At 55.3% G+C, this 12,076-nt stretch overlaps 1 protein-coding gene and 1 long non-coding RNA gene across 7 annotated transcripts in view; one reads left to right on the top strand and one right to left on the bottom strand.

The window, feature by feature from the left end:
• The window catches only part of SLC39A11 (solute carrier family 39 member 11), a 175,620-nt gene extending 173,434 nt beyond the window's left edge, over window positions 1–2,186 (top strand). For 5 of the 6 annotated variants that reach the window (XM_036340438.1, XM_036340441.1, XM_036340439.1 and 2 more), the window contains 2 exons: window positions 133–190; window positions 834–2,186. In XM_036340438.1, the coding sequence (XP_036196331.1) occupies window positions 133–190; window positions 834–1,379 (604 nt within the window). In that variant the 3' untranslated portion in view covers window positions 1,380–2,186. The remainder of the gene's footprint in view (window positions 1–132; window positions 191–833) is intronic. The other variant, XM_036340443.1, reaches the window with a different exon arrangement.
• A 2,054-nt stretch (window positions 2,187–4,240) lies between these two features.
• Window positions 4,241–7,215, bottom strand: LOC118672244. The gene is made up of 4 exons (XR_004973019.1): window positions 7,129–7,215; window positions 6,472–6,566; window positions 5,698–5,920; window positions 4,241–5,606 (listed from the first exon to the last, which is right to left on the bottom strand). It is a non-coding gene; the product is annotated as an uncharacterized LOC118672244 (long non-coding RNA).
• Window positions 7,216–12,076: the final 4,861 nt, after the last annotated feature.

A 12,076-nucleotide genomic window follows, 5' to 3' on the forward strand; every position in this document is an offset into this window, starting at 1 on the left:
TCTGTCCCTGCCCCTGTCCCTGCCCCTGCCCCTGCCCCTGTCCCTGCCCCTGTCCCTGCCCCTGTCCCTGTCCCTCCCCAGAACGGACCCAGACTCCTTTCTTTATTCCCACCCCTTCCTGTCCCTTCAAAGATCCTCCTCAGCCCCTCGCAGCCGTGCTGACACTGAAAGAAAGAGGAGTGACGGGCAGGTGGGTGGAGAGAGACCAGGGAGTATGAGTATCAGGCAGTGGCATGCACCCCCCCCCCCCAATGATACAGACTGTTATTTTTGAATTCTCCCTCCCTCCCTCCTTCCCGCCCTCTCATCCTCTTCCCTCCTCCCTCCCTCCCTCCCACCTTCCCTGGATGTTCCCGGGCCTGGAACGAGGAGGGAGGTGGGCTTTGTCAGCTGAAGCAATGCATCCATGGCCTCACTGTCTGGCTGTGGACCAGGCGCGAGGGGGCTTCCTCTTTTTGTTTCATTTTGGTTTTCATGGCGGAGTGGTTCTGAGGCTAGTTTATGGTCGGATTACGTAAGATCTCCAGGAGCTTCCTGCCACCACGCATTCCTCAAGCATGGATTCCAGACGTTCTTTAACGTCCCCGTGCCTCGGTTTCCCCGCCAGTGACACGGGAATGACGGCCCATGGCTGTCCTTGTGCGGACAGGAGTTGCTCTGATCGCCTGGCTCGGTGCAAGCCCGGGGCAGTGGCAGCTGTCAGGGTGGTTCCCATCGCTAATGGGGGGAGGTGGGGGCGTTCTCTGCCGGAGCGGGACCCTGCAGCCCGTGCTCCAGGGGGACAGTGTCCTGGGGGCACCGAGGCCTCACGTTTCTCCTTTCCTCCCTCCTAGTGGGAACGGGAAGCTGGCGTCCTGGACCTCCATCCTGGGGTTTGTGGTGATGATGTCACTGGACGTGGGCCTGGGCTAGCGCCGACCTGCTCCGACCCCAGGAGAGGCTGCGCGGGACCAGGCCCCCGCCTTCCCGCAGAACCTTCCGCTTTCTCTCCCTTTCACCTCCCCGCCCCGATCGATCCTGATCAGACGACGACGATTTGCGCTTTTCTTCCGAGGGAGGCACTGGTGTTATTTTTGGACTTTCAAGGGGTCAGTGGGACCACGGACTTCCGGTTGGCCTCTGAGTGGGACTGCAGCTCAGGGAAGTCGCTGCTCTCGGACCTCCAGCCGCTCTCACCAGACTCCAGGCCAGTCCCCAAGGTCACCTGCGGGAGCCAGCTACCCAGAGAGAAGGCTCTAAGCATGCGACTCGGAGCAGAACGGCCGGGGAATTGCGACAACTGTGAACACAGGGAGCCCGTGAAGAGAAGAGGCTGTAGCTTTGGTCGGAGAGCTGTGTTCCAAGTGCACTGTGGTTGCCGTGGTTTCCAGTCCCCATGACATTCATGTTGATCAGTTTATAGCCTTCGTTTTTCTAAGAGATTTGGGACACCCGCCAACCGCTAGAACTCTAGCCCTTTGCGTGTGGACAGGGCCACTTAAGCTAATTTGAGTGAAGGGAAGGCCTGTGGCCTCTGAGATGAGTCCTTCTCTGCTGGCCATTTGGTCACTGACCCAGAACTCCTGAGCTCGGTAAGCTTTGCTGGAGTGCGGCCGGAGCGCTTAGAACGAGAAAGGAAGGACAGGGGGAAAGGAGAGATTTTTTTTACATTTCCCTTTTAAAAGGAAGTGTTCAGCTAGTCATCACTCTGACATGACCCTAACCAATGACTTGAACTAGTCTAGGAGCAAGTCTGTTCCTCCGTACGCACAGCTTCTCCAACAGGGGTGAGGACGTGGCTGCCTCGGGTGCAGCGAGGGCCGCCGTCCTCATGGGTCACAGGAGCCCACAGGACCCTGGGGGACCCCTGCGGACACGGCAGGTGGCCCCGGAGCCTGGCGTCCAGGTGTCGTGTTGTCCACGCCTGCCCTGCCCTCTGTGTTTACATGTCCGATTGCTTCCGAGGGTGAAGGAATGCCCAGAGGCCAGCCTTCCCGGGGGCCAATCAATGTCTGTTCTTCCGAAGCCCCGATGATCAAAACTGAAGGCACGTCCAGAGGTCTGAGGGGTCGCGAGGACGTGCTCTGGTGGTTGGGGTGTGTGTGTTTTGGTGTCTTTGTATGGAGTTTTCTACACGATGCTTCTTTCTGATGGACAAGACCTCATAACTGTGATTCATACCAATAAAGCGGATACTGTTGTGGACAGCCGGCTGTGCTCAGTCCTTCTCAAAGCCGCCTCTTTCCAGGGTGGTTAGTGGAAGAGCCAACTAGAAAGTTAGTCCTGCCTGACCGATGTGGCTCAGTGGTTTAGCGTTGACCTATGAACCAGGAAGTCAGGGTTCGATTCCTGGGGTCAGGGCACATGCCCTTGTTGAGGGCTCGATCCCCAGTAAGGGGCATGCAGGAGGCAGCCAATCAATGATTCTCTCTCACCACTGATGTTTCTCTCTCTCTCTCTCTCTCTCTCTCTCTCTCTCTCTCTCTCTCTCTCTCCCTCCCTCCCTCCCTCCCTCCCTCCTCTCTGAAATCAACAAAAATATATTTTAAAAATAAAATAAAAAGTTAGTCCTGACATCTTCCCTGCCTGGCACAAGCAAAAGCGAAGGAAAGCGCTCAGATGACCAAGGCGAGTTGGGTCCTGGCTGCGTTACAGTATCCGTCAGACGCCAGCAGACGCAGACAAGGGAGTCCGTGGAAGGCTAGGGGAGCTCCCAGGACCCACAGGGGAGCCAGGCTTGAAAATTGATTCCATCCAAGAAAGCTAGAGGACTGGGGTCACCATGGCCCCATCACATCTCAAACTCAGCCTGGTTCGGTTGCCACGGCTCCCCCCCCCCCCCCCCGTGCTGGTCCCCAGATGCTAAAGACGGGCACCCCTCAAAGAAGGGCAGCCCTGAGCACGCCCTCCACCCCCATGTGAATGAACTCCACACTGACCACCTCTCACACCTCCTTCCACCCTCCTCCACTTCGATGCCATTAACCCCACTTGCCTGGGGAGGAAGGAGGGGGCCCGGAAGTCTTACCTGCCCAGGTGGCCATAGCCAGCGGCAGGGGCGGCTCTGCTTTGCCCAGGATGTAGGAACTGGCTTCCATCCTCCTCCCCAGAGCTTTCCCGGGCAGCGCCCTGCCACCCTGCCACCCCTCCACCCCCAAGAAATGTGGGTGGAGGTCGGGAGCACAGGGACCAGGGCTGTCCCTTTCCCCTTTGGCATTGCCACCTGACCACGTGTAACAATCACAGATTCTAAGCCTGTAGAGTGCCACTCATTTTTGCCCACTCTCCCCTCTCATGTGGGTCTTCCCCCAACCCCCACCCCACCCTGCCCTGGCCACACACCCTGAGCCCAGCCACCTGGCCCGCAGGTGTGATCCACTGCCTGGCTGGAGGGGGGGAAGGGAGGAGGGGGAGGGGGTACCTGGTACCTAGGCCAGGTGAGGCGGGACTGCCTGCGCCTGCGCGCATTCCTGGTGGAGGGAGCCTCTTAGAACCCAGGAGGGTCCTGGGCGGGGCGGGGCCGGGCGGGACACGCAGCTGCGCCCTGAGCTTTGCCCGCATCCTCCCCCCATCATCCTCCGTGACCCCCTTGGGTAAGGTCAGGCCCGCCCGCCGCCGCCAAAGGACCCTGGCTTTCCGGGGCTCCCAGCCGCCCCTCCGAGGCCGAGGCCGGCTTTGGGGGATGTGAAGTGAAGGATTTCAGGAGCGCTCTTTGGGGGAAAAAACCACAAAATTAGGCTCAGTGCTTTGGAAGGGGCGAGCATTCAGGTAAGTTCCAGAGGCGGGGCGGCTCCTCCACCGCTTCCCGCGTCCTCTGCGGTGAATGCACTTTGCGGGGGGTCATCCTCCTAAAGGCGCAGCCGGCGCTGCGAGAAGCGGGGAGGCGGGCAGGGTGTCTGGAGGAGGTGGCGCTCCAGCGGGGAGAGCAGCCTGGGGGCTGCAGCCCCTCCTCCCGGCGGGATGCGGGGGGAGGCTGGCCCCGCCCCCTCCACCTCCTTCGCCCCCCCCCCCCCACCTCGCCAATGAGAGCTGTGGCCAGCAATGCCCGGAATCTGTCCCACCCTCTTCCCTTCTATGTCCCACCTTTTTTTTTGTTTTTAATATTTTTTTATTGATTTCAGAGAGGAAGGGAGGAGAGAGAGATCGAAACATCAATGGTGAGAATCACTGATCAGCTGCCTCCTGCACTGCCCCACACTGGGGATCGAGCCCGCCACCTGGACGTGTGCCCCGACCGGGAATCCAACCATGTCCTCCTGGTTTACAGGTTGATGCTCAACCACTGAGCCACCGGCTGGACCCAAGAATTTTTAAAAAATACACCTCTGTATTCAAAAGTTGTATAATCGCCTTGTGTGTGAAAAACAACAGCACAAATCTCATAGGTCAAAGTCAAGGCTCACCTCTCTGGCTCTGGGACGGAACCTTGAATGTGAGGGAGGTGTTTCAGGTCGTGTGGCGGAGATGAGGACAGATAACGCCCTGGAAACAAAAGGTTCCTGAGCCATGTCGTCCCCTTCCTGGGCGCTGGCTCCTCACCCAGTAAGTTTCGTCCATTTGGGAGGAGGGCTGAGGCAGGGGTGTGTGTGTGTGTTTAATGTAGAATCCTTAGCAAATGTGAAATCTTGGCAAACCTGTCAGGTTGGCAGGTGCTGAAGGTAAAACCCTCTTTTCCCAAGCTGATGCCAGTTTCCCATCATCGCCCTCACAGCTCCCTCTGGCAGCCGCCTCTCTGAGCCCCCTGTGGGTCCAGGCCCCGGACACAGCGACAGTCTGGCTGGGTGACACAGCCATGGAGGTTACAGGGCAGGTCAGGGTTAGATCTTTGCCTCCGTGGGTTCTGTCCTCCTGAATATTCACCTCCCAGCCGTGAAAGATAAGGTGCCAGTGGGTGGAAGGTTTGGGTTGGGGTCAGAGGGGCAGCTGAGGGAGAAGGGGAGAAGGAAGTGAACGGGGATGCAGGCTGGCACTGTCGGCACCCAGATGGCCAGATGGCACGGCTTTGGGAAAAGGCAGGATGAGATTAGGCCCCGTCGATGCACGGCCCTGACTCTGTGTCTCTGTAGAGATGACAACGCCGATAGCAGGGCGGATTGCGATCAGCCTTGGCAGGGGAGTGCCGAGCAGGGCTTTGTGGTTTGGTAAAGTGCGGCAGACAAGTAGGGCACAGGCTCCCCGGGAAACACGCCCTTCCCTGCCAGGGCTGCCAACACCACCCATGCCCAGGCTCCTCCCAGCACCAGCTCAGATTCCATTTTCTCCTCCGTTTCCTGGTCTGGGAGGCTGGTCCCACCCGTTTGGCCCCTGTGTTTATCACCCATAAACACCTGATGCTTTTTGCTGGGCCGTTGACTTCCTGGGTTGCCCATGTCTCATGCATTGGTCATCACTGATCTTCACAGAGAGTCTGATCTTCACATAGGTACAGAGAGGGATCGCGCCAGCCCAGGATGGTAGGTGCTCACTGATTTGAGAAGGAACTCAGACCATGCCAAGCCGACGGGAAGATAACACTCATGCACTCAGATGGGACTGTTAGGATTTAGGGATCGAACTGGTTATTGCTGATATCAATGATTCTCTCCCATCATTGATGTTTCTATCTTTCTCTCCCTCTCTCTTCCTCTCTGAAATCAATAAAAACAAATTTTAATATATATATTCTTGAAATACCAAGAGGAAAAGCCTCAATGGATGGCATTTGCTTGAGCAACGCACCAGTTAATAATCCTCTCCTGTGAGGAGAATGGAAGCGTCCTCGTTGGAAATGCTTCACCTGGGAGGACTGGGGATTCAGAGTGATGGATGCCAGCCAGCCTGCTCTGCTTCTGCTCCAGGAGCTTCTGGGACAGTCTTCTCTTGAACCATCCCTACAGCGTTGATCGCGGTTTGCCCCGAGTTTAGGAACTGGCCCCGGTCCCCGATGTCCATCATGACAAACCTGGTACCACGGCACAAGTTCACGGGGAGTCAGTGTCACGCAAGCCACCCTGGAATCCTACCCAAAATGGTGAGTGGTTTACTCTCTGGCTCCGGCAGGCGCTTACTCACCTTTTTTACTGTCTGGTTTAAAAAAAAAAAAAAAGCAAAACCACATCTATGTTAAAAGTAAGGCCAGATATGATCGCTGGCGTTATGATGCAGGCATTTATTTCTGTTCCACTTTTTGTTGTGGAGGATTTCGGACCCGCACTCACGTAAATGGAATGGAGGCGTGAACCCCCATGTGCGCATCACCCAGTTCCAACAGTCCCCAACCCCTGCCAACCTGGCCCTCTCACCTCCCTCTTCCGCATTATTATTTTTTGGGAAAAACCAACACATCATCTTATTCATAAACAGGCCAGTACATATCTCAAAAAGGAAAAGACATTTTTACACCAAGAAAAAATAAAAGCGGCATCATGTAATTTACTTTAAATATCGCATGCAACTCATTCCTTCCCTTTAAAGTGAGCCATGGCCTTCGGTGAAAAAAAGATACCATCTTACCTGATATTCTTCAGCTCAAATATCCTGCATTACTAAGGGAATTTGTACTTTTCTCGAAGCTCATTCCTTAGCTCATTTCATTCCCACGAAGAAGCCTGTGGGGTGAGCACAGGGAGGGAGATCCAGGGAGTGAGATGGAATCGGCAGGAATCAGAGCTGTGAATGTGCTTGTACCCATGGCCGAGGCAGAGGGTGCCAGCGACCCCACCCCAGAGGGACAGCAGATCTGAACCTGCTCGTCTCTCCTGTCCCCTCCTCTGTGCTGAGTGCTGGGGCCCCTCTGGGAGTGTGTGGTCTGGAGGAAACGCTCGTCTGCTCCTGTCTGGGTGCCTGGCGGTCCTGTCAGTGGAGGCGGGAAGGGAGGGGGGTGACCGGACAGAACAGGGCAGCCAGGAATGGTTCGCAGGACTTGTTAAGAAATACACGGGATGCCCGGCTGGTGTGGCTCAGTGGTTGAGCATCAACCTATGAACCCAGAGGTCACAGTTCGATTCCCAGTCAGGGCACATGCCCAGGTTGCAGGCTTGATCCCCAGTGTGGGGTGTGCAGGAGGCAGCTGACCTATGATTCTCCCTCATCATTGATGTTTCTCTCTCTCCACCCCCCCACCTCACTTCCTCTCTGAAATCAGTAAAAATATATTTTAAAAAAACGCACATGATAACATGGCAGCATTCACAGAGACCACTTCTGGTTCTCCTAGGACACACTCCCCAAACTCCCAGGGAGCCTGCCGCCTCGCTGGCTGCAGAGGATGGTGTCACACCTCTGTGGTTGGTGCTGCATTTGTAACAAATCTCCTTTGGGAGTTTCTGCTTCCAGCCCGCCTCTTCCCAGGCGGGGCTCCGGCCTCTGAGCGACGGGCCGTGAACCGGGGCGCGCCCTGCACACGTGCGCATCATGTTTGCCCAAGTAGCCGGAAGAGCCCAGTGCCGCCGTGAGAAATGATTTAAAAAAAAAAAAAAAAAAGCAGCTCTCGGGCCGATTTGAAGCAAGTATGTGTCAGATTTTCAGGGGCACCTTCTCTGGCTCAGGTTGGCTTTTCGGAATGAGAGCCCAGTGTCCCCCTCCCCTGCCCCCCCTCTCCCCGGGTCCCCACCCTGGGTTAGAGGAGGTTGACGGACACTTTGCGTGTCAGCGAGCGCTGCCTGCGCGGAGCCTGGGGCTGGGCTGGGGAATGTGGATCATGACTTGCATTGTGTGTATCAAGGGCCCTGACAAGTGCTGATGGATTTGGCTTCCCTGCTGATCCCCAGCTCTGGGCGGGGACAAGGAGAGCATTGTTTGGCGGGGCAGGCCCCTGCCTGTGAAGCCACTCATTTGCCTGATGGTGGAGACAGGTGTATCACACACTCGGCGTGCCGGAGCGGTGCCGGGCGATTAAGATCTTGGCTGTGTTCCCCAGGGCCCGGCGGAGAGAGGCAGATGTGCAGAGAGGGGCGGCCGTGGTCGCTCTTCTTCCCCCCGAGCCTGTGCCCTGACTTTGCTTGCTCTTCTGCAGGCGCTCTGCTCCTGAAAACAGCGTTGTGTTAGGGATGGCGGGCTGGGTCCTGTCCTGACTACTTACCCTTTTGAGCTTGGGGAGTGGCGGGGGACTGGGCATCCTCACCAGGGAAGGCCAATTTGGACATTGTTGAGCCAAGGCTGACAGAGCACCTCCTGGCTGAGCTCCACGCAGGCACCTGGGGGGACCATTTCACTTCTCCCAGCCTGACCCACCCAGCAGGGGGCATTTCCCTAGTACCTTCTGGGTTGTTGCCGTAAGTGCGCCAATCCATTTTTGTCATTTTTTTTAATTAAAATTTTGTTTTTGTTAAATACCAGATAAATAAAGCTTCATAAATCGAACCACATGATAACATTTTTAATGAAATTAAGCATACTCTGTCCTTCTGTTCTTCAACTGTGGATCCCTTGCAGCCCCGTGAATTATGTTCCTATCTGGAATGAGTTAAATGGTGTTCCCCCAAAATTCAGGTCCTTCGAATGTGACCTTATAGGGTCTTTGCAGATGTCCCTAAGGTAGGATCGAGATGAGGTCAGATTGGATTAGACTGGGCCCTGCTCCAATGAGCGTGTCCATATAACAGACAGAACGGAGCACACAGAGCCACAAGGCCATGTGGATGAAGATGGGGGCTGAGATTGGGGTGATGCTGCCACAAGGCAAGAAACGTCAGGAGCCACCAGAAGCTGAAAGAGGCAAGGAAGGGTTCTTCCCTAGAGCCTTGGGGAGAAATGCATCCCTCCTGAGACCTTGCTTTCAGATTTCCAGCCCCCAGGCTATGAAAGAATCAGTTCCTGTTGTTTTAACTCACCAAGTTTGTGGCCATTAGTGCTGGTGGCCCTTGCAAACGAATACACTATCCAAGGCTGAAAGGTTAAGGGGGCAGGTGCATCCCTCCCTTTTGTCAGGAAAGAGAAAGATTTACGAGAAGCACCTTGGCCAACTTCCTGTAACATCTCATTCATTGGTAAGGAATCTGTATATGGCCAATCCTAGCTGCAAGGGAGTCTGGCAAGACTAGAGTGGAATTTTATTTTTCCAAATGTGGCAGTTCTGAGTTTTGATGACACGCTGCATGCTCTGGTTGTAAAAATGACCAGGACACACCAAGAATTCAGTTCCGTCTTCTCCTTTTCCTGTGACCCCCTTTCTCCTTGTTCTCCCTGACTCTCTAACTGCCTCCATCCTATGTGTAACTCAAAGGCATGTCATGAATGTTAAATAAGAAAATATGAATCAAACTCACCCAGCATATAGTTTGTGCTCAATACAGGTAAACAGCAAGGAGGCTTAGAAAGGTAAAATTGGATATATATTTAAAAAAAGAAAGTTGCAAAAGACTCACTGATTCCTGAAAAATATGAGAACTATGCAGCCTTAGAGTTGTTTAAGAATTGAATAAACAGTCACGTATCTCAGGTGAGTAAATGTTGCTCTCCCGAAGGCCGGGTCAAGACTTGGACCAATACTTCTCATACGTGATGTGCATTTTTTAAAAAAACACACCATAGAATTGACCAAATGCAGATTCCCATGCCCACCCTGGCTCACTGACTGGGCAGGGCCTGTGACTCTGCCTTTTCATAAGCCCCACCAAGGTGGTCCATCCCCTTCCCATTTGTGACCAGATTCCTGACATTCTTTCTAGTCCCAAGATGTTGAGATCCACCCGGCTGGTGTGGCTCAGCAGTTGAGCATTGACCCATGAACCAAGAGGTCCCTGGGTTCGATTCCTGGTCAGGACACATGCCCAGGTCTCAGGCTCAATCCCCAGTAGGGGGCGTGCAGGAGGCAGCCGATCAATGATTTTCTATCATCATTGATGTTTCTCTCTCTCTCCCTCTCCCTTCCTCTCTCTTTCTAAAAATCAATAGAACATATTTTTTAAAAAAGAGATTCTGAGATCCTGCAAGAGCTGCCCAAATTGATTTCCAGATACTTTTTGGAAGAATCAGGATAAAGCTCTCTATTCCCCGATTTCTGGTTTGGGATTCGGCATCACAGGCCTCCAGTCTCCGAGGAACTTCCTACACAGGGCGCGAGCTTCTTGTTGTGTTTCCGGGCTGCCTGGGGCTGGTGGCAGAGCGTTGCTTGCTTATGGCAGGCTGGGTGGGAAGGACCGCGGCATCCCTGGTCCGTTATTACGTGTCCCCATAACCCCCGTGGGCGCGCGCACACACACAGGCACAGCCACCTGCTGAAAGGGAAGGCCTGGAAGCTTCTGCCGGGGCATCCGTACCTGCCTTCCGAGCACACAGCCCCGGGGGCCTGGGGGATTGAGCTGGGTGGAGAGAGAGGGGGACGCCATCCCCTCTTCGCGTTCCGACAGTGATCATTTCCCCGCCTCGCCCTGTCCAGAGGTGAAAGTGTTCCCTGGTGACTGTGGATTCCTCCATCTCTCCACTGCCCTTCTGTTTCATCCAGTCTCTGTGTATCACACCACACATCCTCTCAGACACCTGTCTCCCTCTCTGTGACCGTCTCTTAGATGTTCTCTAATGTAAATAAGACACGAACGGAGGAGGCGCCAGGTAAGTGCTGGCCCTCATGCACTGTTTTACACCAGCGGGCACACCTCTCGCTGACCTCGCTCTCACACGGGCTCCGTCCTCCTGGCCTGGTCCGCCCACCGCCCCACCTCCCTCTCTCACTCCCGCTCTCCGCCATTCCCGGCGCTGCAGGGTCTGGGCTGTTTTATTGCCAGCCCATTTCCCGGCTGCACAAAGGGGGCCTTTGTAACAGGTCCTTCCAGATGCCGAGCATTTGGAAAAACACTCCGATCAGAAGGTGTTTGTCCTCCTGATGCCCTCGGAAGAGGAAAGAATCCAGGACAGGGATTCGGGAGTGGCAGCTCCAGCCCTCAGAGCTGGGACCCTCCGAGGGCAGCGGGGGAGATCATGGGTGCTTCGTAGCATCTTCTCCCCGTCATCACCGATCGGTCCCAGTCAGTTCACTCGCCAGTTAACTGAGGTGCCAGCCGGGGTCCCCATTCCCTGCCCCTCTCCCGTGTGTGTGTGTGTGTGTGTGTGTGTGTGTGTGTGTGTGTGTGTACCTTCCAGCTGACAGAGCTTGGTCGCAGTCCCCACTAATTTGACTCAGCAATCCCGTGAAAAACGCCAAGTAACCAGTAATGCTGCGGTTCTCAACCTGTGGGTCGCGACCCCTTTGGCCGTCGAACGACCCTTTCACAGGGGTCGCCTAAGACCATCCTGCATATCAGATATTTACATGACGATTCATCACAGTCGCAACATGACAGTTATGAAGTAGCAACGGAAACAATTTTATGGTTGGGTCACCACATGAGGAACTGTATTTAAAGGGCCAGAAGGTTGAGAACCACTGCTGTAATGCATCTGCTGGCTCTAGGGGGCTCCCTTGCTCACCTTCGCAGTGATCTCTGGGAAGTCAGGGATCATTCATAAACGGGGCAATTGAGGCCCAGAGATGTCGGACAGCTTGGCCCAGGTCACGCAGCGAGTGAGTCTGCGTCTGGCTCGGGCGCATCGGGCCTTCCCTGAAGGCCCAGAGTCACAGGAGGGCGGGCGGCTCGGGCCTGGGTGCAGGCCACCTCGGCTCAGAAAGCAGCGCATGCCGTGCGTAGGCGTGTGGGTGGGCTCCGTCTGCGCGTGCGTCTCGGTTTGTCTCTCATTTAGGTCTCAACCTCCGTATGCCTTCGTTTCCTTCCTCATCTATAACATGGAGGTGGATGGCACCCTCCGGGATTCTTAGGGGGAAGCGCTTAAAACAGCGCCTGACGCCAGGTGTGATTCGTGGTGGTTACATGAAGGAGTTGCACGTGCTGGTTTGTGTACATCCGCGGTTACGCGGTCAGTTGGCCTGAGTTGGAGCGGATGCTGGTCTGCGTTCATTCCGCCGATCAGGCACCTGCTCTGAGCCAGGCGCAGGGCTCACGCGGCTCCGTGGAAAGAAGCCGGTGAGTTATGTGGCCTGACGCCGCTTATTGGTTTATGAGGAAGGCGGTGTAATGCAGCAGTGTTGTTATAAAGACACTTTCACTGAGTATCGCGGACGGTGGATGGAAGGGTTGGGAGAGGCTCCCCCGGGGAGGAGTTTCACTCCGTGGCCCGAGCCCCC

Source organism: Myotis myotis, unplaced genomic scaffold (assembly GCF_014108235.1).
Source record: "Myotis myotis isolate mMyoMyo1 unplaced genomic scaffold, mMyoMyo1.p scaffold_m19_p_17, whole genome shotgun sequence".
Lineage (NCBI taxonomy): Eukaryota > Metazoa > Chordata > Mammalia > Chiroptera > Vespertilionidae > Myotis > Myotis myotis.